This window comes from Mustelus asterias, chromosome 29 (assembly GCF_964213995.1).
Source record: "Mustelus asterias chromosome 29, sMusAst1.hap1.1, whole genome shotgun sequence".
In the NCBI taxonomy this organism is placed as follows: domain Eukaryota; kingdom Metazoa; phylum Chordata; class Chondrichthyes; order Carcharhiniformes; family Triakidae; genus Mustelus; species Mustelus asterias.
The window spans coordinates 1,908,331-1,935,917 of record NC_135829.1 but is presented as its reverse complement, the minus strand read 5'-3'; the positions used below and the strand labels follow the sequence as shown (position 1 = coordinate 1,935,917).

The following is a 27,587-nucleotide window of genomic DNA, read 5'->3' as shown; positions in this document are numbered from 1 at the left end:
GAATTCACAATGACTCAATAATCTCAGAGAAGTCACGCTTGAGAAAACATCTCTCAGCTCATTCCAACCCCTCACTCTGCTGCCTAACTCCCTGTTCTTTATTATTTTCTCATGGAATGTCTATTTTTTGTCCATCCCTAATTGCCCTTGAACTGAGAGGCTGGTTAGGTCATTTTAGAGGGACAGTTAAAGGTCAACTACATTGGCTGTAGGCCAGACCGGGCAAGAATGGCAGATTTCCTTCCCTAAATGGGTTTTAACAACAATTGGTGACAGTTTCATGGTCACCATTACTGAGAATAACTTACAGTTCCAGCCTTTTATTCATTGAATTTCAATTCCACCAGTTGTCATGGTGGGGTTCGAACCCATGTCCCCAGAGCTGGTCCTCTGGATTACAAGTCCACTCTGCCACCGTCTCCAGCTCTCGCTCCTGAGTTTGCTTCAGCCTTTGTAAATGCTTTTTCCTCTGTCCATGAAGACCTTACTGTCCTTGACACTGTCAGTTTTTAAGGTGCTCACTCGGACTGTGCTAGCCAGACCTTACTGTCAGATCAGGTCAGGTGATAATAATCAAAACATATAATCAACCAGTTCGGTAATCAATGATGACTCCTGTCTCACCATGATGCACAAAGGTGATCTGTCCATTGTTGATCTGTGCCTGGCTAAACTCCAGAATGCTCTCATCCAGCGATGATTTCAGAGCCATATGGCCATTTGATGGAGGTTTGATCGAATAAACCAATTCTTCTGCAGGGGAATCTGGGTCCTCACTGCTCAGTAAATCCGGTGAAATCTCAGCATTGCTACCTTCCCACATCTAAGAATAAGAAAATATTGATCTATTATAAATGCTTAAAGTTGCAGGGCCCCTTATCTCACTCATTATCAATACTCCACTTTCAATTCTCATCCTTGTGTTCAAATCCTTCACTGTCATTGCCCCTCCCAATCTCAGCATTCTCCCCCAATTCCAAGATCCACACCTTCATCTAACTCAGACCTCTGGAATATTCCTGACTTTAATCACTCCACCATTGGCAGCTGTCCATTTGGCTGCCTCGGTTCAATACTCTGGGATTCCCTCCTGATCCTCTCCACCTCCCTTTTTTCCATTAAACTTACCCCTTCAGCCAAGCTTTTGGTCACCTGCCCGATATCTCCTCAATGTTTCAGTGCCGATTGTTTATGATGATGCTCCTAGTTACTGGTGCTATACAAATACAGTTCTTGTTGTTAGTTATGGTCATCAGATGGTGTGCAGAGTTTGCTCAATGTTTGGGTCGTCTGGACTCGAAACGTCAGCTCTTTTCTCTCCTTACAGATGCTGCCAGACCTGCTGAGATTTTCCAGCATTTTCTCTTTTGGTTTCAGATTCCAGCATCCGCAGTATTTGCTTTTATAAAACCGTACGGTGCAGAGGAACATCCAGAATGATGGGGTTCACCAAACTGACTCTCCCTCCAGCATCCACCGAGCTCACTCCTCTAAAACCCCTGACCCTTCCTGAGACAGATCCTGTGTCCATTAGGAGCCCCACACCCTCGACTGTATTCCAGTTAATTCCCAGCATTTTAAAATGGAGGAGAGAGTGTGAGCCACAGGAATATTTCTGACTGGAAAGGAAACTTGGTTTTGAGAAAGAAGCTCGTTGCTGGAAAGAGGAACGTGATTGATCGGAGTTAATCATTAACCAATCTATAACACGCTGTGAGTGGACAAGAGCCAATAACAACTTAACTCTTGGATATTTCAAATTATGGTGAATCCTAACGTTTTATTTTCCTTCTCAGGGTGTGGGTGACACTGGCAGTGCCAACATTGACTGTCCATCCTTCATGGCCCACAATAAAGTGGCGGTGAACTGTGTTCCTGAACCACTGCAGTCCATGTGGTGCAGGTACTCCCACAGAGCTGTTCGGAAGGAATTTGACCATGACATAGTTCCAAGTCAGGATAGTGAGTGATCTGGAGGGCACGTTGCAGGTGGTGGTGTTCCCATGTGTCTGCTGCCCTTGTCCTAGATGGCAGAGGTTGTGGGATTGGAAGCTGCTGTCTAAGCAGCTTTGGTTAGTAGCTTCAGTTCATCTTGTAGATGGTACACACGGCTGCCACTGTACATGAGTGAGGGGGGAAATTAATGTTGAAGGTGTTAAATGTGGTGCCAGTCAAGCGGGGCTGCTTTGTCCTGGATGGTGTTGAGCCTCTTGAGTGTTGTTGGAGCTGCACCAATCCAGGCAAGTGGGGAGTATCCATCACACTCCTGACTTGTGTCTTACATAGAAACATAGAAGATAGGAGCACGAGGAGGCTATTTGACCCTTCGAGCCTGCTCCGCCATTCATCTCGATCATGGCTGATCGTCTTGTAGATAGTGGACAGGCTTTGGAGAGTCAGGAGGTGATTTGCCCACCAGAGAATTGCGAGCCTCTGCTAATTGATTAGCATTCTAGAAGACTTCTTCATTGTTTGATGTACTAATGTAGAGTGGAGATCTTGTGGCACAGTGGGTAGCATTCCTGCCTCTGAACCAGAAGCTCCGGGTTTGAGCCCCACCCTCGGATTTGACGGCCAAGGAAGGTGCGTTCATAACGCGGCCAAACAGGTGGAGTGTCAACCTGCAAAACCCTTCCAAACACACCAATGGCTGGCAGTAAGAGCGGGAAAGACTCCTGGTCAGCCATGTTTGATGTGGAGTGGAGCCCCTCAAGCTAGAAGCCCCCTGGCAACAGACTGGCGACTTGTTCCTGGAACTACTCACCATGGGATCAGACAAAAGTCTGCCTTAGTGTGCCACAAGGTGTGGGAAGAGAACTGGACCAATGTAGGACTATCATCTGGCAATATACTGACCAGAATGACTGAGGATTGTATGAATACTTGTGTAGAAAGTTACCTATTAGAAGAATAATGCCCAGTTTAGAATCAATATTATTTGAGAACAGACTGGGGTTGGATCATTAATGGATATTAACTGACAAGATGTCACATTACAACATTAATTGGAGTTTAACTCCCAGGGGGACGGGGACGGGGGACGGGGGGTGATATTAATAGAGACAGGAGTCTAAAGGAACTATTAGCAAAGAGCAGATTAAGAGGAGAATAGAATATCTTTAAAGAATACACAATACACAGCGAATACCTCTCCAGCTAACATGAGTTTTACTGTCCAGATTTCTCAATCCAGTAAAATACATTGAGGCACAGATTCTTAATAGATTTACATCCAACATTTAGGTTCATAAATTCTCACTCTCATTACCGAATGGCCCGTGATAAAGCACCACCATCGTTCCTTGCAGACTGATAGATTATATCCCCCATATCACCAGTCATCACTGTATAGTCGTGATTGTGTGTGGCTGTCACCTGCAATCTCCACAGCGAGATTGTTACCTCTCCACCAAGAATTAACAAAGAGCCTCTTAGAGACAAAGATATGCTGAAAACCCTCGGCGGGTTTGACAGCAGGGGAGCACGGAAATCCACATTTCAGATATGAACCCTTTGTCAGAGCTGCGAAATATTACAGGCAGACAGGGTGTCAGTAACAGGACAGGATTCGGGTAAAGAGGAAAATACCCCAGTGACGACACACACGCACAGACACACATACAGATGCACATGCACACATATATATATATACACAAACACACACACACATACATGCATGCACACACACACACATACATATACATGCACAAACACGCACACATATAAATGCACACGCATACACATGCTCACACATTATACACGCATACACATGCACACACATACACACATGATACACGCTCACATGTACACAGAGTAAACAGAGGGTGGGTAAATGGTAGAAATGATGTTGAGAGCAAACGAAAAGGAGCTGAAATTAGAAAAATCAGCAAAAAAAGACAAATACATCAGAGACTTAGATAACACTAAATGGACATAGAACAGTACAGCACAGAACAGGCCCTTCGGCCCACGATGTTGTGCCGAGCTTTATCTGAAACCAAGATCAAGCTATCCCACTCCCTATCATCCTGGTGTGCTCCATGTGCCTATCCAATAACCGCTTAGGAGGATGGAGGATAGAGAGGTTAAAATAGAAGCACAGTGAATTGACGTTTTAATAACAACCACCTGCATTTATATAGAGACTTTGTGTAGAGAAGCAACCTCACAGGAGCAAGTAGAAAACAAAATTTGACACCGGGTTACTTAGAAATACGAGGAGAGATGGACAAACGCTGCGTTAAAGAGTAGCTTAAAGGAGGAAAGTGAGTGGAGCGAGAGAGGATGGATGGAATTCCAATAGCTCACGATCTAGAAGGGTAATCAATGGATTCAAACTGGTTGAATCAGGATACAGACTGAAAGTAAAGTAGACAATGCTGGAAGTACTCAGCAGCCCAGGACAGCATTTGAACAGAGTTAATGTTTCAGGCCGGTGACCTCTCGTTTGTTTAGATGTTGAGTTGAATATTTCCAGCATAATTTAGTAACAAAGTCACTGAACTGGCATTGAATATAGCTCAACACTGCCACCCAGTGCCCATCCCCAATAACACTGCCACCCAGTGTCCATCCCCAGTAACACTGCCACCCAGTGTCCATCCCCAGTAACACTGCCACCCAGTGTCCATCCCCAGTAACATTGCCACCCAGTGTCCATCCCCAGTAACACTGCCACCCAGTGTCCATCCCCAGTAACACTGCCACCCAGTGTCCATCCCCAGTAACATTGCCACCCAGTGTCCATCCCCAGTAACACTGCCACCCAGTGTCCATCCCCAGTAACACTGCCACCGTGTCCATCCCCAGTAACACTGCCGCCCAGTGCCCATCCCCAGTAACACTGCCACCCAGTGTCCATCCCCAGTAACACTGCCACCCAGTGTCCATCCCCAGTAACACTGCCATCCAGTGGCCCCAGTAACATTCCCTCCCAGTGTCCATTCCCAGTAACACTGCCATCCAGTGTCTATCCCCAGTAACACTGCCACCCAGTGTCCATCCCCAGTAACACTGCCACGCAGCGACCATTCCCTGTAACACTGCCACCCAGTGTCCATTCCCAGTAACACTGCCATCCAGTGTCCATCTCCAGTAACACTGTCACCCAGTGTCCATCCCCAGTAACACTGCCACCCAGTGTCCATTTCCAGTAACACTGCCACCCAGTGTCCATCCCCAATAAAACTGCCACCCAGTGTCCATTCCCAATAAAACTGCCACCCAGTGTCCATCCCCAGTAACACTGCCACCCAGTGTCCATCCCCAGTAACACTGCCACCCAGTGTCCATCCCCAGTAACATTGCCACCCAGTGTCCATCCCCAGTAACACTGCCACCCAGTGTCCATCCCCAGTAACACTGCCACCCAGTGTCCATCCCCAGTAACATTGCCACCCAGTGTCCATCCCCAGTAACACTGCCACCCAGTGTCCATCCCCAGTAACATTGCCACCCAGTGTCCATCCCCAGTAACACTGCCACCCAGTGTCCATCCCCAGTAACACTGCCACCCAGTGTCCATCCCCAGTAACATTGCCACCCAGTGTCCATCCCCAGTAACACTGCCACCCAGTGTCCATCCCCAGTAACACTGCCACCGTGTCCATCCCCAGTAACACTGCCGCCCAGTGTCCATCCCCAGTAACACTGCCACCCAGTGTCCATCCCCAGTAACACTGCCACCCAGTGTCCATCCCCAGTAACACTGCCATCCAGTGGCCCCAGTAACATTCCATCCCAGTGTCCATTCCCAGTAACACTGCCATCCAGTGTCTATCCCCAGTAACACTGCCACCCAGTGTCCATCCCCAGTAACACTGCCACGCAGCGACCATTCCCTGTAACACTGCCACCCAGTGTCCATTCCCAGTAACACTGCCATCCAGTGTCCATCTCCAGTAACACTGTCACCCAGTGTCCATCCCCAGTAACACTGCCACCCAGTGTCCATTTCCAGTAACACTGCCACCCAGTGTCCATCCCCAATAAAACTGCCACCCAGTGTCCATTCCCAATAAAACTGCCACCCAGTGTCCATCCCCAGTAACACTGCCACCCAGTGTCCATCCCCAATAAAACTGCCACCCAGTGTCCATTCCCAGTAACACTGCCACCCAGTGTCCATTCCCAGTAACACTGCCATCCAGTGTCCATCTCCAGTAACACTGTCACCCAGTGTCCATCCCCAGTAACACTGCCACCCAGTGTCCATTCCCAGTAACACTGCCATCCAGTGTCCATCTCCAGTAACACTGCCACCCAGTGTCCATCCCCGGTAACACTGCCACCCAGGGTCCACGCCTTGTAATGTTGGCATGGATTGTGTGTGCAAAGATTAAAATATCTCCTTCGCTTCAACTCCAACTGATTTTCAACCAAACCAAAGGAAAATTATCAACGTTCATTTAGATAGATTTTATCAATATGAAGTTAAAGCTTTTGAAATGGTCAATATTACAAGTTACTTTGATATCTTTTAAAGTTACACTATCCCTCTGCTAATACTTAATGGTTTTCCAACAATATAAATTATCCAAAGTCTGTATCTAGTAGCAGATTTGAAAAGTCTCTCTCTCCCTCCCTCCCGCCTAGTTTGGGTTGGGGGGGGGGTGGGGAATCAGTAGAGATAGTTTCCTTCCTTTCAGTGAACTTGTTTGGATGCTCAGGTTGTTAAGTTCTATCACCTCGTAACGTCTCTGTGGGGAGTGAATATAAAACACAATTACCTTCAGTTCAGAATTAATGGTAACAACAGGAGCCTCGTCATTCACAGGAATCACAGTGACAGTCACTGACATTGGCTCACTCTGTCTGCCAATCTCGGAAATATTGGCAATTAGAGTGAAACTGTCCATCAACGTTTCGCTGCTGTCATGAAAATAAAACACTGTTTCTTGTTTGACCTAGAAAGGTGCAGAAAAGGAATATTAGGAAGGAAGATCTCAGAAGCAGCAGAACAAATACTGAGCAATTGATTTAAACCAATTGAGCCCCATACATCATGACCCAGTTGCTGCGTTTCATTGACACTTTGGTCATTACTAAGCAGTCCATTGTCAGGAATGAGCAGGTATCTCGGGGAGAATGTTAGAACATTACCCAGTTCCTCAAGACAAGAAAGACACAAACTTCCGTATTAGTTTTAAGCACATCTAAAACACAACAGCCACCTGTAAACTTTACCAGGGCAGCACTCTGAGGACACGATGATTGTGCATTTGAGCCCTTGAATTGCCTGGAGGTTCCTCTGAATGGGTGGCGGGTGATGGGCTGCATAAAACATACCGAGGTGACAATGTCCAAAGCTCTGAGATTGCAAAAGGGGCAGTTAGACCAGAGAAGAAAGATCACCAAAAGGAAATACCCAGTCAACCTACCGCTTCCATAGTAAAAGAAGAAACACTGCCTTCAGGGAGTCCTTGGTGACCAATTCTGCCATATTTCGGGGCTTTGGTGATGTAGAATTTGAAATGTGAAGAGGTGCGATAATTGGAAACATTTAGGATATCTCCAGTGAGGAGTTTTGCATCTCCTTCTTTCACTGAGATGTTCTGTGTCACCAAGATAATGGCATCAGGAATGAGTTCCACCAGTACTCTGAGTCCAATTATCTTCTTGAATCCATTGGACACGTCGAGAATGAATGAATCCCCCTGGGGGCTGAATCTGGAATTCACATACTGAACTCTGCCTCCGTTTATATCCTCCTGGGAAAACGACTCGAGAGCTTCCTGTTGGCCGCTCTGCCTCTCAGACACCATGACCAGCTGACCATGCACAGGAGCTGCTTTCACAGAGTAGATCAAATCTGATGGAACACTATCGTTATGGAAGACCTGTTGGAGAAAACACAAAGAAACAACAAAATTCATTCTTTAAAATACAAACAATTGTTTTGTAACAATCTAACCAATCACAGAGCTAAATGGCCTGAACATGAACCAGGGGGCATTGTGAGTAACTTTTCTGACAATTCTTTCAAAGATGAGACTGTTGGAAAAAATTATAAGGGATAGGATTTATAGTTATTTGGAGAGTAATGAATTGATAGGTGATAGTCAGCATGGTTTTGTGGCAGGTAGGTCGTGCCTTACTAACCTTATTGAGTTTTTTGAGAAAGTGACCAAGGAGGTGGATGGGGGCAAGGCAGTGGACGTGGTATATATGGATTTTAGTAAGGCGTTTGATAAGGTTCACCATGGTAGGCTTCTGCAGAAAATGCAGATGTATGGGATTGGGGGTGATCTAGGAAATTGGATCAGGAATTGGCTAGCGGATAGGAAACAGAGGGTGGTGGTTGATAGTAAATATTCATCATGGAGTGCGGTTACAAGTGGTGTACCTCAGGGATCTGTTTTGGGGCCACTGCTGTTTGTAATATTTATTAATGATCTGGATGAGGGTATAGTTGGGTGGATTAGCAAATTTGCTGATGACACCAAAGTCGGTGGTGTGGTAGACAGTGAGGAAGGGTGTCGTAGTTTGCAGGAAGACTTAGACAGGTTGCAAAGTTGGGCCGAGAGGTGGCGGATGGAGTTTAATGCGGAGAAGTGTGAGGTAATTCACTTTGGTAGGAATAACAGATGTGTTGAGTATAGGGCTAACGGGAGGACTTTGAATAGTGTGGAGGAGCAGAGGGATCTAGGTGTATGTGTGCATAGATCCCTGAAAGTTGGGAATCAAGTAGATAAGGTTGTTAAGAAGGCATATGGTGTCTTGGCGTTTATTGGTAGGGGGATTGAATTTAGGAGTCGTAGCGTTATGTTGCAACTGTACACAACTCTGGTGCGGCCGCACTTGGAGTACTGTGTGCAGTTCTGGTCCCCACATTACAGGAAGGATGTGGAGGCTTTGGAGAGGGTGCAGAGGAGGTTTACCAGGATGTTGCCTGGTATGGAGGGGAGATCCTATGAGGAGAGGCTGAGGGATTTGGGATTGTTTTCGCTGGAAAGGCGGCGGCTAAGAGGGGATCTTATTGAAACATATAAGATGATTAGAGGTTTAGATAGGGTGGATAGTGATAGCCTTTTTCCTCTGATGGAGAAATCCAGCACGAGGGGGCATGGCTTTAAATTGAGGGGGGGTAGTTATAGAACCGATGTCAGGGGTAGGTTCTTTACCCAGAGGGTGGTGAGGGATTGGAATGCCCTGCCAGCATCAGTAGTAAATGCGCCTAGTTTGGGGGCGTTTAAGAGATCCGTAGATAGGTTCATGGACGAAAAGAAATTGGTTTAGGTTGGAGGGTCACAGTTTTTTTTTTAACTGGTCGGTGCAACATCGTGGGCCGAAGGGCCTGTTCTGCGCTGTAATGTTCTATGTTCTATGTTCTATGTTCTACTTTCTTTTGATTTGATTTGATTTATTATTGTCACATGTATTAGTATACAGTGAAAAGTATTGTTTCTTGCGCGCTATACAGACAAAGCATACCATTCATAGAGAAGGAAAGGAGAGAGTGCAGAATGTAGTGCTACAGTCATAGCTAGGGTGTAGAGAAAGATCAACTTAATATAGGGTAGGTCCATTCAAAATGGACCTGATGGCAGCAGGGAAGAAGCTGTTCTTGAGTCGGTTGGTACGTGACCTCAGACTTTTGTATCGTTTTCCCGACGGAAGAAGGTGGGAGAGAGAATGTCCGTAGTGCGTGGGGTCCTTAATTATGCTGGCTGCTTTGCTGAGTAAGGAGTCTAACAACACCAGGTTAAAGTCCAACAGGTTTATTTGGTAGCAAACGCCACTAGCTTTCGGAGTGCTGCTCCTTCATCAGACATGTTAGGTCTCAATAAACAATCTGGCAGGATATTATACGTGCAAGTAATTATGAAGACGTTCCATCATATTAATAGTTTCTGCAATACTGGTCCGTATTAGTGGAAGTAAACACCTTCAAACTGTTAACAATGACAATCAACTCAGACAGAACCATTAGGCTAGGAATATATCTGAGTGGGTGCTGGGCTGTGTAACACATACCAACGGGGACAATGTCCCCTGAACTCTGAAACGGCAATCAGATAGGAGAAGCAGGACTGACAAAAGGAAGGAGAAATGTTAAACAAATAAGTGGCTGGGGCAGAAATCACTGTTTCCTCCTGAGGTGTAGACGTCTTTGAATGGGAAAGCGGGGGGGGGGGGGGGGGGGGAGGTGTTGTCATAGCATTGGCTGATACATAGCTGCTCAGTTTCCAAAGGTTATGATGGATGGAGGGGTGCGACGGGGGGCAGTTGTCTGTTAGAAAGAATCTAACCTTCGCCCCTTTGTCATTCAGTGGCATTGACATTGCTGAATCCCCCACTGTCAACATCCTGGGGGATACCATTGACCAGAAACTTAACTAGACCCAGCCACAAAAACACAGTGGCTGCAAGAGCAGGTCAGAGGCTGGGAATACTGCGGCGAGTAACTCACCTCCTGACTCCCCAAAGCCCGTGGACCATCTACAAGGCACGAGTCAGGAGTGTGATGGAATACTTGCCTGGATGGCTGCAGCTCCAACTACACTCAAGAAGCTCAACACCATCCAGGATAAAGCAGCCACTTCATTGGCACCACATCTACAAAGGTTCACTCCCTTCACCAACGACGAACAGTGGCAGCAGTGTGTACCATCTACAAGATGCACTGCAGGAACTCACCAAGGCTCCTTAGGCAGCCCCTTCCAAACCCATGGATTACTACCATCTAGAAATTCAAGGGCAGCAAGCTCATGGGAACACTGTCCTAATAATGAAGGGAAAACATTGAATTACATCCAGAAATATTGGCCTTTAATTAAGATTTGAGTTTTTTTTTGACTGGTAAATATAATCGGCCGTTCCTTCACTGTCGCTGGGTCTAAATCCTGGAACTCTCCCTACCAGCACTGTGGGTGTACCTACACCTCATGGACTGCAGCAATTCAAACAGGTAGCTCACCACCACCTTCTCAAGGGCAATTAAGGATGGGCAATAAATGGTGGCCTAGCCAGCGATGCCCAAATCCGGGAATGAATACAAGTTTAGTCGCAAGACCGAAACCCATTGTTCCACCAAACATGACCATGGCAGGTTTAAAATGGAGACTGGGCATTTATAGCGCCTCCTGCAGGTCTAACTGGATAATTGCACAATGTGTTTCTGCCCAAAGGAATTTTCTATGAATGATGAAATGGAATGATGTGACACAACCAATATTTTAAAAGAATTATATATTAGATCTTCATAAATCACGGGCCGTCTCTGTAAGGCAGATAGTTCAGACACTGGGTGGCCTTCTGAATGTAAACACCAACGTACATTTATAAACCCTTTAGTTTAATAAAAATGTCCCAAAGCTCTTCTACATCAGAATAGGAGGAAGCTATTTAACCCTTCGAGTCTGTTCTGCCATTTAATGAGATCCTGGCTGATCTGTGACCTAATTCCTTATACCTGAATTTGCCTCATATCCCGAAGCACCTTCTGTTAACAAAAATCTGTCAGCCTCATATTTACAATGAACAATTGACCAAGCTTCAATTACCCTTTGAGTGTAAACGTATTTCCTAACTCCACCATGAAAGATTAGTCCTAGACTCCCCAGTCAGCTGAGATAGTTTCTCTCTGTCTACCTATCATTTAATTCCCCTTAATGTTTTGAAAACTTTGATCAAGTCACCCCTTAACCTCCTAAATTCCAGGGAATACAACGCTGTGTAATCTCTCCTGTGATTTATCCTTTGGAGTACTGGTAAATCTACATTGCACACCCTCTCCCCACACCCCCCAGGCCAACATTCCCGCCAAAGGTGTGCTTCCCAGAACTGAACACAGTAACTCCAGGTGTGGTCTAACCAGGACTTGTATTGTTGAAGCGTCATTTCTATCCCTTGTATTCAAGTTGTCACATATAAACCCTTTAGTTTAATAAAAATGTCCCAAAGCTCTTCTACATCAGAATAGGAGGAAGCTATTTAACCCTTCGAGTCTGTTCTGCCATTTAATGGTTAGCACTGCAGCCTCACAGCGCCAGGGACCCGGGTTCAATTCCAGCTGTGGGTGACTATTTGTATGGAGTTAGCATGTTGTCTGCGTGGGTTTCCTCCAGGTGGTCTGGTTTCCCCTCCCACAGTCCAAAGATGTGCAGGTTAGGTGGATTGGCCATGCTAAACTGCCCCTTAGTGTCCCAAGATGTGTAGGTTAGGGGGATTAGCAGAGTAAATACGTGGGGGTTACAGGGATGGAGCCTGGGTAAGATGCTCTGTCAGAGAATCGGTGCAGATTCAATGGGCCAAATGGCCTCCTCCTGCACTGTAGGGATTGTATAGATTCTACGATATGAAAGGCCAGTCTTCCATTACCCTTGTTGATTGTTGTTTGTGCGTGGCAATTACATTTTAATGGTCTGTGTACCTGGGCCCCTAAAGTCTCTTTAGAACTCCACTCCTTGTAACTTTTCACCATTCTGATCTATCCTTTTTTAGCTCAAAGTTAATAGCCTCCCGTTTGTCGAATTGCTGAGATTCGCCTTCAATAGGTCGACCATCCTTTGTGGATCCTTGGTGCATCTCAGCAAGTTTAATCCTGGGTTACAGCCAGCTACGTGAGAAATATACACCAGGAGTCATCGGCACAAAATAAAACTCTCACAATGGCCTCTGGCCAACAACATAGTTTTCTGGAAATCTCTTGTGTGTGTTACTTTAACAAGAGCTGTAGTAACGCCATGGCAAAATGGGAGAGAGCAGAAATCCATACAGTTGTCAAAACGTTCAAATGCTAATCTCTCACATCAGGATCGCATTATTTAAAATTCCCACATAAGAAAAATAGGAAAGTACAGGGGCAGAGAATACTCCTCCACTCATCTGCCTGATCCCAGAGTCTCAGCTGCCCACCCGCATTAACGCCCACCAAACCTTCTCTTAAAACATTCCACACAACCTGCCTTCGTCATGGCCCCAGTGAGACTATTCCACATGTTCAATCTTCTCAAATGCAAAGTGGTTGAGTATTAACTGTCTGCGCACCATCCTCCTTTTAAACGTCAGCCCCATGTTCCAATCCTGGAGTCTGTGACCATCGCAAACAGGTTAGTGAAATTCAAATCTTCCAGTCCTTTAAGAATCTTTATTCTTGAATAATTTCTCCTGGCTCCCTCCCCTGGCGTAAAATCATCACAGACTCTTCAGCCTGACAACATTGCTCAGATATCCTCAGCTGGATAGAATCAGAGAATCCCTGCAGTGCAGAAGACGCCATTCGGCCCATCAAGTCTGCACCAACTCCCTGACAGAGTATCTTACCCAGCCCCACTCCCCACCCAATCCCTGTAACCCCACAAATTTATCATGGCCAATCCCCCCCTAACCTGCACATCTTTGGAGTGTGGGAGGAAACCCACACAGACAGGGGGAGAACGTGCAAACTCCAGACAGACAGTCTCCCAAGGCTGGAATTGAACCCGGGTCCCTGGTGCTATGAGGCAGCATTGTTAACCACTGTGCCACTCTGGGTAAACAGAAACATTGGGATCATTGGATGAAAACAATCCAAGATCTATCAGTTCACCTACTACCAGCCTGGTACAATGATAATGGAGCTATTGACTAGAAACAACGATCAATCTCTACCAACGAGTCTACAACAGATCCAGACATGAGGCCAGGAAAAGCCCCAGTGGTGGAAATCTTTGAAAACAATTAGACCCCTAGTCACAGGTTCTTCCCAATCACAACACACATCACGTCTCAAATTACTCACATACTGGATCCCAAAATACTATTTTCTGAGGGAAATTAACTGCCTCCACCGTCTCTCGGGAGTCAACTTTTACAGATGCACTCTTTCTGGTTGTTATCACAGCTTGGTATGGGCTCCTGCTCTGCCCAAGACCGCAAGGAACTACAAAAGGCCATCATACAACCCATCCACTGACTCTGTCTACACTTCCCGCTGCCTCGGCAAAGCAGCCAGCATAATTAAGGACCCCACGCACCCCGGACATTCTCTCTTCCACATTCTTCCTTCAGGAAAAAGATACAAAAGTCTGAGCTCACGTACCAATCGACTCAAGAACAGCTTCTTCCCTGATGCTGTCAGACTTTTGAATGGACCTACCTTGCATTAAGTTGATCTTTCTCTACAACTATGACTGTAACACTACATTCTGCACTCTCTCGTTTTCTTCTCTATGAGCAGTATGTTTTGTCTGTATAACGCGCAGGACACAATACTTTTCACTGTGTGTTAATACATGTGACAATAATGAATCAAATCAAAGAACACTCGACATTATTCCAAGTGCAGTCACATCACTGATTTATAAAGTTGCAGATTTACTCTATAATTTCAGCTCAGTTTTGACCTGTTAGTACATCCCAACATCTGGTTTCTTTTACTCACTTCCACTAAGCATTGTTGCGGTAGTTTCGAACAGGATCACCCAGATAGCTTTCATTTTCCATGTACATTATTCATTTAAATCATCCTTCCTAAATTTTGTCCCTCTTGTGAGACACTATGTATTTCTCTACACTGAGTTTCACCTGCCACCTGTCTGCCCAATTCCCAATTAGATGTAGATTCTCCTGCTGTTTCCCCTGTCCAGCTTTGCAGTGCACTTTCATTAGCTTTGAACCGACAGGGAGACAGGGGGAGGTGTCAAACAATAGATTTACAAGTATGAGACTGGACGTTATAACAATCAGGACAAACTGAATAGACTGGCTTGCTTTTCACTGGACAATGGAAGACTGAGGGAGCGATCTATAGAATCCTACAGTGCAGAAAGAGGCCATCCGGCCCATTGAGTCTACACCAACTCTCCGAAAGATCCACCTATCCTACACATCTTTGGATGCTGAGAGGCAATTTATCACGGTCAATCAACCTAACTCGCACATCTTTGGAATGTGGGAGGAAACCGCAGCACCCGGAGGAATCCCACGCAGATACAGGAAGAACGTGTGGACTCCACACAGTCAGTCACCCAAGGCCAGAATCAAAGCGGTGTCGCTGGCGCTGTGAGGGAGCAGTGCTAACCACTGTGCCACCCAATAGAGATATTTAAAATCATGGAAGAGTTTGATAGGGTAGACATAGAAAATATGTTTCCATTTGTGGGAGAGACCAAATGAAGGGGCCATAAATATAATAAATCATAGAATCCCTACAGTGCAGAAGGAGGCCATTCGGCCCGTCAAGTCTGCACCGACCACAATCCCACCCAGGCCCTATCCCCATAGATTTACTCTAGCTTGTTCTCCCTGACACGAAGGGGCAATTTAGCATGGCCAATCCATCTAACCCGCACATCTTTGGAGTGTGGGAGGAAACCGGAGCACCCGGAGGAAACCCACGCAGACATGGGGAAAATGTGCAAACTCCACACAGACAGTGACCCAAGTTAGGAATCGAACCCGGGTCCCTGGTGCTGTGAGGCAGCTATGCTAACCACTGTGCCACCTGTCAAATCTACCAAAGAATTCAATAGACTTTACCCAGAGAGTGTTGTGAATGTGGAACTTACAACCAAATGGAAATAGTTGAGGTGAATATGATAGAATTGATATATTTAAGGGGAATCAAAAAAGCAGATGAGGGAAAAGGGATGTAAATGCGCTGGAGGCAATTCAGAGGAGGCTTACTCGATTGATGCCTGCAATGGGTGGGTTGTCTTCTGGGGAAAGGCTGGACAGGCTGGGCTTGTTTCCACTGGAGTTTAGAAGAGTGAAGGGGTGACTTCGTTAAAGTATATAAGATCCTGAACAGTCTCAACAAGGTGGATGTTAAAAGGCTGTTTCCTCTTGTGGGTGAATCCAGAACTAGAGGGCACTGTTTTAAAATTAGTGATCACCCTCGTAGGACAGAGATGAGAAGAATATTTTGTCTGTGGGGTTTGTGTGACTTTGGGACTCTCCGGCAGAAGGCAGAGGAGTCGGGGGTCACTGAATATTTTTTAAGGTAGATTTTTGTTAGGCCAGAGAATCAAAGGTTATCGAGGGTAGATGGGAATGTAGAACTCGAAACACAAACATATCTGCCACAATCTTTGTTGAGTTGCAGGGCAGACGCAAGGAGCCGAATGGCCTACTTCTGCTCCTGTTTGGTATGTTTTGTAATCGAACCAGATGCTGATTGGGTTAGATGAAGTAGGGTTGGTGGAGGCTCATGCAAAGCATCAACTAGTATGAACCAGCTGGAACGAATGGCCTCTTTCTGTGCTGTAAATCTGATGCACCGACAACAGCTTTGACCCCTGATGTCGGAAAGCTTTGTATATAAAATATTTTATCTAACTGCAAGTTGCTGTGCTGTTAGCTGAATTGTGCTCAGTGTGGCTATCACTGAGCCTTGGGTCGTCTAATTATCAGAGATAAAAAAAACCATAAATAAAAAGTTTAAAAAACAGGAAAACATTTTCTTAACAGTGAAATTAGATGGAAATATTACACAACCGGGAACTTTCTGCTCAATCTGTGGAATGAACACTTTACGCTAACCATAAATAAAAGATGGTAGGCAGGAGTTAAATTAGAGTAAGGTCATACTTGAGAGAACATTTTCCAAGTATTAAATTTCCCTTTCCAAACTTATCCAGCTGGGTTTAAACCCAACGACACAAGCGCTGGGCTATGAAACAGCTTTGAACAGCTGACATGCAGCATTTATGCTGCTTTCTCACAGACAACTGTCAGCTAGATATTTAAATTCGAGGCAATAGATTAATTAAATTAATTCCAGAATCTGCAGTGAGCAAGAAGACAGATATACAACCGTTTCACCTCATTAATGTGGACTGAACATAAAGAAGAAGGTCAAATCCAAATCTTCCAGCAAAAATAATGGGGGGGCACATTTTTGCAGTGGTGGGGAATGGCCAAGCAAGTGGTATCAATTATCTCGAGGCAGAATCAGATCTCTCTGAAAGAACTTCGGAAGCAATCAAACCCATTTCCTCAACTCAAGAACTATTAAAACAGCCAGACTGTCAAAGCAGTAGAGTGAGAGAGAGCAAAAGCTGTCACATCACCACCAGGTGGTAGTGTGAGGCAGTGCTGATTGTTATTACCCAGGATATCTATAGATCCTACATGTGATAATCAAGCACTTTGCTGCCTATCGCTAAATCCTAAGGCTCAGCCATCTCAGAATGACGGGAAGTGGAAAAAACCCCATCGGATTAAAGCCCAGGGATCGCTGGCTCTGAGTCCAATGCTTAACTGACTTATCAATAGCTTAGAAACCGAACAAAATATTAGGAGTTGCCTGCATTGCTGAAAGTCAAAAGCAGAGTTAATAGCCTCGTGTGCGTTGCACATAATGAAAATGTCAACTAAATGTAATAACAAAATATACAAATGGTCAAAAAATGAACTGAACAAGGATTGAATCAAAGCTTCATATCGAGCAGTTCCTCAGATCATTCCAGATTATTCCACTTTCATTTATGTTTCAGGAAACGGTTTGTTTTACTTGGGAAAGGGAAGTCTCCAAGGTCACAATATCGAAAAGTTTTTTAGGATTATGAAGGGAATTCATACTTTGTTCCAAGCAAATTGTTCCTGGTGGCAAAAGGTTCAAATCCCAAGAAACATGAATTGAAAATGAGGCAGCAGGGGCAGGGGAGGAAAGTTAAGGGAACGACTTCACTCAAAGGAATGTGATCGAGAATCTGGTGAACTGGTGCGGCAACAATAATCTCTCCCTCAATGTCAACAAAATGAAGGAGATTGTCAGCGACTTCAGGAAGCGTAAAGGAGAACATGCCCCTGTCTACATCAACGGGGACGAAGTAGAAAGGGTCGAGAGCTTCATGTTTTTAGGTGTCCAGATCACCAACAACCTGTCCTGGTCCCCTCATGCTGACATTATAGTTAAGAAAGCCCACCAACGCCTCTACTTTCTCAGGAGACTAAGGAAATTTGGCATGTCAGCTACGACTCTCACCAACTTTTACAGATGCACCATAGAAAGCATTCTTTCTGGTTGTATCACAGCTTGGTATGGGCTCCTGCTCTGCCCAAGACCACAAGGAACTACAAAAAGTCATGAATGTAGCCAAATCCATCACGCAAACCAGCCTCCCATCCATTGACTCTGTCTACACTTCCTGCTGCCTCGGCAAAGCAGCCAGCATAATTAAGGACTCCACGCACCCTGGACATGCTCTCTTCCACCTTCTTCCGTCGGGGAAAAAGATAAAAAAGTCTGAGGTCACGTAACAACCTACTCAAGAACAGCTTCTTCCCTGCTGCCGTCAGAATTTTAAATGGACCGACCTTGCATTAAGTTGATCTTTCTCTGCACCCTAGCTATGACTGTAACACTACATTCTGCACTCTCTTGTTTCCTTCTCTATGAATAGCATGCTTTGTCTGTATAGCAAGCAAGAAACAATACTTTTCATTGTATACTCATAATAATTCAATCAAATCAAATCAGATCAGGGTTATAGAGTTGTGGGAAGAGTATTAATTAATCTGAAGATTTATTTATCGCAGGGTTTAATAGCTGCTTAACAGTCAGATAACGAGCACCCTGATAACTCAGTTGGGAATCTCAGATTACAGCAAAACCATGTGGACCAATGTCTCAAAGTCGAATGCCGGGTCTGTGCGACATCAGCTGATCTCAACTAGGGCAGATCATGGGTGCCACAATTGTCCTCGTGTCCCTAGAAATAAGAAGGGGACAAACAGACCAGGATTCCCCAGTCAGGTCACCATCACAATCCCTGCTGGAAAGTACTGATCCTCCATGAGGTTTGGTATAGTTCAGCTTGGTATGGTGCTTCCGATAGCTGAAGAGTTGCTGACACTCATTGTCAAAGTGCTCACATAAGGAATGGGTACTTGGAGTCTGCACATTCTCCCCGTGTCTGTGTGGGTTTCCTTCGGGTGCTCCGATTTCCTCCCACAGTCCAAAGCTGTGCAGGTTAGGTGGGTTGGCCATGTTAAATTGCCCCTTAGTTTCCAAGCTGGGATAAAGTGGGAGGGGTTGTGGGGAAAGGGGAGGGGTGAGGCCTGGATAAGATGCTTTCTCGGAGAGTCAGTGCTAACTTGACAGGTCGAATGGCCTCATTCGGCACCGTCTGGAACCTATTCAATGGATGATGGCTGAAAGCAATTCATAGGAACATAGGAGCAGGAGTAGGCCATTTGGCCCCTCCAGCCTGCTGCACCATTTTACTAGATCATGGTTGATCTTCTAATGCAAAACCATCTATTGCACTATCCCCTCATCCCTTCATGTCATTGGTATCTGGCAATCTATCAACCTCAAATTAGAGCAGACAAAATGGCCGGAATTTTACCGGCACACTCACCCTGATTCCAGAGGTGGGTGAGGCTCGGAGAACGGCATTATCCGTTGGCCTGGGGCGGGATCATACGAACCTCCGGTAAAATTCTGCCCAAAGACTGAGTTTCCACAGCCCTCTGGGGTAGAGAATTCCAAAGAGTCACTACCCTACTTTCTCAGAAGACTAAGGAAATTTGACATGTCAGCTACGGCTCTCACCAACTTTTACAGATGCCCCATAGAAAGCATTCTTTCTGGTTGTATCACAGCTTGGTCTGGCTCCTGCTCTGCCCAAGACTGCAAGGAACTACAAAAGGTCGTGAATGTAGCCCAATCCATCACACAAACCAGCCTCCCATCCATTGACTCTGTCTACACTTCCTGCTGCCCCGGCAAAGCAGCCAGCATAATTAAGGACCCCACGCATCCCGGACATTCTCTCTTCCACCTTCTTCCATCGGGAAAAAGATACAACAGTCTGAGGTCACGCACCAACCGACTCAAGAACAGCTTCTTCCCTGCTGCTGTCAGACTTTTGAATGGACCTACCTCGCATTAAGTTGATCTTTCTCTACACCCTAGCTATGACTGTAACACTACATTCTGCACTCTCTCCTTTCCTTCTCTATGAACGGTATGTTTTGTCTGTGCAGCGTGCAAGAAACAATACTTTTCACTGTGTGTTAATACATGGTGACAATAATAAATCAAATCAAACCCTCTGAAGAAATTCCTCTTCATCTGGATATACAAGGCATAATTAATGTACTTAAGTGAGAGAAGAGGGGAAAATATTAATAAATTAAGGGGCAGCTAAAGCATCTCTATTGTCAATGTGGAAGGCTGACAGAATGAGAATTTATTACTCAGGCAGATAATGACAAGGGGAGATGAGATAGTAAACAATCCATTATTTATTGATTTAATTGGAGAAGCAAAGAGTAACAAAATTCAATTTAGTTTGTTAATTATACTGGACTAACGGATTGGAGAGTAATTAACTATCATCGATAAAATTCAGAGCTGAAGTGGCAGGAATGTGAATTATTCCTAATAATTATTTATTTGATTGATAGGAACACAGATATTGCTGGGGGGCTGGTGGGGGGGTGGGGGGGGGGGGGGGGGGAGGGTGGCGCTGTGTGTGTTAAACCTGAATAGCAAGAAAGGAACAGGAGTTTTGAATTTTAATTCTTCTATTTGTTAATCAGAGTCTGGAGGCAGGGAAAATATATTAACCCACAAACCACCAGCAGATTCACAGCACTCCATCCTTCTCCAAACTGGGCAGTACTCTAACATACTGGGACAGTGATAATAGAAATCATAGAAACCCTACAGTGCAGAAGGAGGCCATTCAGCCCATCGAGTCTGCGCCAACCACAATCCCACCCAGGCCCTATCCGCGTAGCCCCACATATTTACCCCGCTAATCCCTCTAACCTGCGCATCTCAGGACATTAAGGGGCAACTTAGCACAGCCAATCCACCTACCCCACACACCTTTGGACTGTGGGAGGAAACCAGAGCACCTGGAGGAAACCCACGCAGACACGGGGCGAACGTGCAAACTCCACACAGACAGTGACCCAAGTCGGGAATCGAACCTGGGTCCCTGGCACTGTGAGGCTACCATGCTGTTTAAGAACAAATGAATCCGGATTGATATAATGCTTTAATCAGGTCAATGGGTCATCCCAGAGTGTTTTATCAACCAACAAATTTCTATAGAATTGTAGTCGCTGTTATTCAGCGGAAGCAATAGACAATTTTGCACACAGCAAAATATCACAAACAGAAAATGAATAACTGCTATGTTTTGGTGTTGATAGAGTGTTGATTTTGAGAGAACTTTCAAACTTTTCTTTGACTAGATCAGTGGAATCTTTCACATCCATCGGAACAAACAAACGACCCGGCTATAATATCTTAACCAAAAGATCGCACTTCAGTGCAGCACTCCCTCAGTACTACACTGAATTGTCAGTGCAAATTACGTGCTTAGACATATAATGAGACTTGAACTCCTATTAACTAAGCCAACCTGACACTTCTCTTGCTTATTTAAGTCAGTGTTTGCAAGAAAAATATTGGCCACAATAGTTAAATAAGTCAGGAATAATCAAACTAAATGATGTCATCAACAAAACAGTTCACTAAGGCCAAGTCCAATATTATCTTTCTGTGATTGAGAACTAAGTCCTCGATGCACGTTGCAACTTCAACTCAGTGACCATAAGTAAATAATATAGAAACACTCTCCAACCCCAGGGGTCTGTCTGGTAAGAGATTGTCAATTTTTCACTAGCGACCAATCCCGTTTAATTTATTAACACCTTAAGGGCTTCCTGTGATCTAAACTAGATGTAATTTAAAGTATTTCTTACAGAGTCTTAAAATAACTAGATGTTTGGAGTTCTAGTAATGAACTGTTCTCAACCTAACCGTTGATCAAAAGCAGATGTAGCTAATCAGATCCATCTGGGAGCAACTATTCAATTAAAAAAAATCCAGGCAAATAATCCCACATTTCTCTGCTGTTAATTAGTGACCTCAAGAATTTCTTTCAGCATGCAGTGTGGCAGACTCCAGGAGGAGACTAACTATTCAACAGGTCACAACAGACACATCTTTGTGCACAGGTAATCTTTTCAAGTAGAAATACTGGAACATTGAATCACTCTGCAGCAGTAAGCAATCTTTGTCCACTTGATTTTATTGGGAATGTGATACCTCACAGGACCGAAGCACTCACTCGCATCAAGCTGAGCGAGCTATGTTCAGCGGCTTGGGTTGCAAAATGGCTGCATGTGTGTCAATCTGCATGCTGCCAATTTAGCTGCTTTCTAAATAACTGTAGTGCCTTACTCATTAGGGGCAAAACAGCATTTTAGAGAATCCCGTGAAACTTCAGGACAGTGCGAGCTGGTGCATTCAGAAGGGGGTAGAAAATTGGGGGGAATTTAAAAAAAAGTTTAACCAGACTTACGAGGAGTTGCTCATCCGAAATTTTCTTTGCTTCTCCTTGGTCTACAAAGAGCTTTTCATTATGGATGACGATCAGTGGGTACTGATGACTTTCCTTGAAGATTAAAATGGGAAATGTTCCCTTTGCCTTGATCTCTTTCACTACAACTACAAAGTTGAAAAAGTCTCTTGAATGCCTGCTGTTGTCATGATGATAGACCACGAGGCCATCGCTTATATCTTTCTGCGAGAAAGAATGATCCGGATGACCACTGATTAGAATTTCTCCATGATTAGGTGGAGATGTCACTTGGTATACTATTTCCTCTTCACTCCAAATGTCCATATTGGACTCCACGCTCAGGAGATGGCCAAGGATAGGTGACTCTTGCCCTTGGTGAACCAAGAACATGGAAGTATTGACTATTCTCAGATATGGTTCTAATGCATGCACTTCCAAAACAGTCATAGTTTGGTGCACACCATCAGACACCTGGAGCTGGAAAGTTCCTTGACGAGCTCCATGATGTTTAAACAACACATGCTTCTTCTCCATGTCATCCTGACTGAATCGCGAGAGTTCATGAGCAGTGTCATCTGCAGAGACAATATTACCATTGGAGATTCCCCATTTGGTATAAATCAATTGGGAATCATCAAAATCCGAGTCCGCATCGTGAAAACGGAGTTCGGCTGTGGTTAGCAAGTGCTGCCCATTTAATGTCACATTAAATGTCTTGTTCACCACTCGCACTGGTGGCTGGTCATTGGTTGGTCTTATAGAAATACTCAACTTGCCAAGAATCACATCTGCCTCAGGTTCACCATCATTAAACTGTTCCACAACAACAAAGACAATCTCGTCTTCCAAAGTTTCAGAGTCATCGTGCTTATACATCAGCCGCTCTTGGAGAATGTCGTCATTGGTAAACATTGTGACAGCTTTCTCAGGATTGGTCTGCATCATCAGTTGTCCATGTTGAGGACCCTGGGTGACTTCATACACAAAAGCAGTGGTGCTCTGACCTATGGTGAAGAGTTGATCCTTGGTGATGGTTTGTGTCCCTCCCTCTACCACAATCAATGCCTTACTCATCAAAATGGGTACCTCTGGATCAATGCCAATCAATATTGGATAAGTATATACTGGGGAGTGTTGATCTCCAACAAAAACTTGAAACTGGAAGCTATCTTGGGTTTCCTCAGCATTTCTCACTGTTGCTTCATAGGTGAGACCTACTTGCTGTAAATCCTCTTGTGTGAAGCTGGAAACTACTTTTAGCTCCTCATCTCGAACCAGCAACCTTCCTTTCTCTGGAGATTTTAGAATAACATACCTGAACAGATCAGCAGGGATTGTATGGCCTTCTATTGCAGCTTGCAGTTCATTTTGTGTAATCTTTCCTCGTCTGACATTATTTAATTCATTTGGAGATATCCTTACCAGACTTATTTTTGCCCTCTTTATTTTTATAAAAAATATATTATTTTCAAGAATTTCCTCTCCCACTGTTACGTCAAACTTAAGTTTCTCTGTTATGTCTTCTCTGCGAAACTCAGGATCTGTGCTGAAATATCGAAGATGGCCATGTTCTATATCATCCTGATGGAAGGTCTTCACCGGTTTCCATTCCCAGTTGTTGTCAAGTTTCTGTACCTCACCGTAATATAATGGCTCAGTTATGTTATACAAAATGTCCACCTTCTGCCTGACTGCATTCGTCTCGACAGACAGATTGCTGATGGTGATTAGACTGACACCTCCTTGTGAAAGAATTAAACCAGTGTTGTTGCCCACTTGCACATCAGGTTTCAAGGCCACAATTCTCAAAGGAGTTGCGTCGCTTATTCTTTCTCCATCGCTGGCCTGAAGCAATAATTCAGAAACTTTGGCCCCACTGTGAACATAGCGAATATTTCCCACTCTCAAATCTTGACATGAAAATTCTCCAATTCTCTGGCCAGGGTTTCTCGTGTCTTCAATATAACCTGGATCATCTTTATTAATTATAATAATTTTTAACTCAGAACAAACATTGTCAGCATCTACAATATGAATGACATCTGGACCAAGGGTTTTCCAAGTATTTTTAAGAATCATCATAAGATTTCCATTTGGGAAGACTACTTCTGGTGGGTCATTGATAAGAATTATCTTTATCCTAAAAATGTACTGTTGACCCTGTCTTAAACAGTTAGGGATCTCTTGTTTACTACGAATAGATACATCAATGGTTAACTGGTCAAGTGACCCTTCAGAGCCATCATGATGGTATGTTATATGATGGTGAATCACATCTAACAGGGTAAATGCTTTCCTATTTTTCGCACCTGGAATATTAAGTTCCAGGTGCCCATGTCTTGCATCCTCAATTATCTTGAAAACTACTTGGGAATTTCTCACTCCAATTCTACTCAGGTCAATAGTGGGATGCATGTGTTTGAGCTCCAAGGTAGAAATTCCTGCTTCTTTTACAGTTAATGGTTTCAGATCTAAGAGTCTGGTAAAATTACTGAAGACTTTAGATAGGTTCTTACTGAGCACACAAGATGCATTAGTTGTTCGAACCTTCAAAAAACTTGGAATTGGTATTGCTGAAATCTCATCTTCCAGTTTATCCTTGCCGATCTCCATTTCCTCACTCTCTTCATCTTCACATACGGTATCAATACCCTTGGTGACGAGTGCACCTGCCAAACCTTTCTTCTCTAAGTTTACCTGGATATTTTGAATACAGCCAATGAAGGAGCCAGATACTGTTCTTTCCACCAACACATAGGACAATCCACGTTTAATTAATTCCAATGAAGTTTCATTGTTTACTCCACCAATGAACATGTGCCCTCGGAGATCCAGATAGGCCTTCTTATTGACAATTAGTTGCTTTTGAGATAACTCATCATCCACTTTAAGTCGTATATGGTTCATATTAAAAAACATTTGAACACTGTGCCATTTTCCATCGCTAACAAATCGAATATTTTCTAGTACAACAATTCCACTTCCATTGTCAAGTAAAACACGGAAATGACCATCTGCAATTTCTAAGACAATAAAGTCTGTCTGCCATCCTGCGTGATAAAGCAAAGGAGCTTGCTGAACCACTGTCTTCAGAAAGCACTCAAATGTTCCTTCTTCTCTTGCATTCCAGCTTGGGAAGGAGATGTAGGATTTTGGCCCTCGAAAGTTGATAGGATAATCGTCCTCTGCTACAATTACATTACTACATCCATCCTCTATCTCGTAAACAGTTCTATACCCAGAGAGTGAAGTAAGTGAGGATAAGATGTCATAATCATTGAACTCAGCCTTGGAAATACAGCCTCTGAAAGGACTGGATTGCCTCGATAAGTATGGGATCTTCACCTTCCCAGGTCCACCCACATATAGGCTGTTGTCGATATTCAGTTTATTAAGATGGCCAGGTACCTTCACTGAAGATGTGAAGAGTTCATCTACAGTCAAACTTAGAGTCTTGTTCTCATGCACAAGAGAAACATCGTGCCAGACAAGATTGTTAAGCTTCAGGCCAGGCTGAGAATGCAATACAACCTCTCCAGATCCAAGTTCTAATTTCACCTGAAAGATAAAGACACAAAAAAAATAGACATTTAACGGGAATAATGGAGGTTGGAAACAGCAAGATTGGTGAAGCTGGATGGGGCTAGATGGCCTAGAAGCTTGAGGGGCTAGATGGCCTACTCCTGCTCCTATTTCTTACGTTCTTATGTAAGCTGCGATTGCTCTATCCTGTGGGGCTGAATTAGTCTTCCACCAATAGTAAAGCAGAGAGTAGACTGAAGTGGGGGAGTGCAGACAGCACAGGGATTGGAAAGCACACAAGAGGGGAGTCTCATGTTCGATCGAGCTTAAAGATACAAATGTCTGTTTGGTGTTAGGATATCGATTGGGGGGAGCTCCAGTCAGTAGAGCAGAGGCTGAGCTAAAAATCAGACAATTACAGAATAAAAGAGAGTTGTGGTGAACTGGCTGCACATCAATAAAGAGAATATTTCCGACTGAATATTTCAAAATCAAAATATTTATCTTACTGTATGCACTTGGTGGCATGAAAAGACAATACATCTATAGTCTGATCACTCAAGGAATTAACGCTAGTGATTGCTATTTTATCACAGTTCCTATTACCCAATCTGTGTTTGAAAACCCCTGGTTTGATAAGTGATGGATAATTTTTCATCTTTGAATTGCATTCCAGGAACAGTGTTCTAGGCGATGCCTGGATTACTTATTCTGCTTTGGAAATGTGTGGTCTGCATTGACTCTAGTTGGACATGAAGTATAAATAATTACTAATATGGTTGTACAGCTTAGTCTACCAATATATTCTATCACTGCAGCTCCAGTCCATGTTCCCTCAGCTGAAGCACCAATTTAACTACTTCAGATGCAGCAGTGATGGGGATGTCCTCATCACAATTCATCTCCCTCTAACAGATCCTGAAATCTAAAACAATAAAGCAGGTTTGAAGAGTGGAAAATCTTTCTACAGATAATGCCTGAATCAATTATCATAGAATCCCCACAGTGCAGAAGGAGGCCATCAAGTCTGCACTGATCACAATCCCACCCAAGCCCTATCCCCAGGGCGGCACAGTAGCACAGTGGTTAGCACGGCTGCTTCACAGCTCCAGGGACCTGGGTTCGATTCCTGGCTTGGGTCACTGTCTGTGTGGAGTTTGCACATTCTCCTCGTGTCTGTGTGGGTTTCCTCCGGGTGCTCCGGTTTCCTCCCACAGTCCAAAGATGTGCGGGTTAGGTTGATTGGCCATGCTACAATTGCCCTTAGTGTCCTGGGATGCATAGGTTAGAGGGATTAGTGGGTGGATATGGGGGTAGGGCCTGGGTGGGATTGTGGTCGGTGCAGACTCGATGGGCCGAATGGCCTCTTTCTGTGCTGTAGGGTTTCTAAGATTTCTTTCTAAGAACCCCACATATTTACCCTGCTAACCCCCCCCAGACACTAGGATCAGTTTAGCCTGGCCAATCAACCTCACCCGCACATCTTTGGCATGTGGGAGGAAACCCACGCAGACACGGGGAGAACGTGCAGACTCCAAAGACAGTGACCCAAGGCCGGAATTGAACCCAGGTTCCTGGCACTGTGAGACAGCAATGCTAACCACTGAGCCACCGTGCCACCCTCAATGTTAATAAATGAAATATTCTCCTGAGCTGATGAAGATGAAGCGCACAAACCACCTGTTGCCAGTACCCACAGTGGTGTATACTCACCAGGCTCAATGTGGAAATCACCCGTTAGTGCTTTTGAGATGTCTGCACAATAATCTCGATAAAGTGTTCGAATGGAACCTTTTGCAGGGAAAACTCCTT

At 44.6% G+C, this 27,587-nt stretch overlaps 1 protein-coding gene across 2 annotated transcripts in view; it reads right to left on the bottom strand.

Moving 5' to 3' along the window:
* LOC144480474 (chondroitin sulfate proteoglycan 4-like) overlaps positions 1-27,587 on the bottom strand; it is an 81,331-nt gene that overhangs the window by 16,319 nt on the left and 37,425 nt on the right. For both annotated transcript variants that reach the window (XM_078199940.1, XM_078199941.1), the window contains exons 3-6: positions 22,254-25,811; positions 7,380-7,838; positions 6,729-6,905; positions 625-823 (exon numbers count right to left, since the gene is read on the bottom strand). In XM_078199940.1, the coding sequence (XP_078056066.1) occupies positions 625-823; positions 6,729-6,905; positions 7,380-7,838; positions 22,254-25,811 (4,393 nt within the window). The remainder of the gene's footprint in view (positions 1-624; positions 824-6,728; positions 6,906-7,379; positions 7,839-22,253; positions 25,812-27,587) is intronic.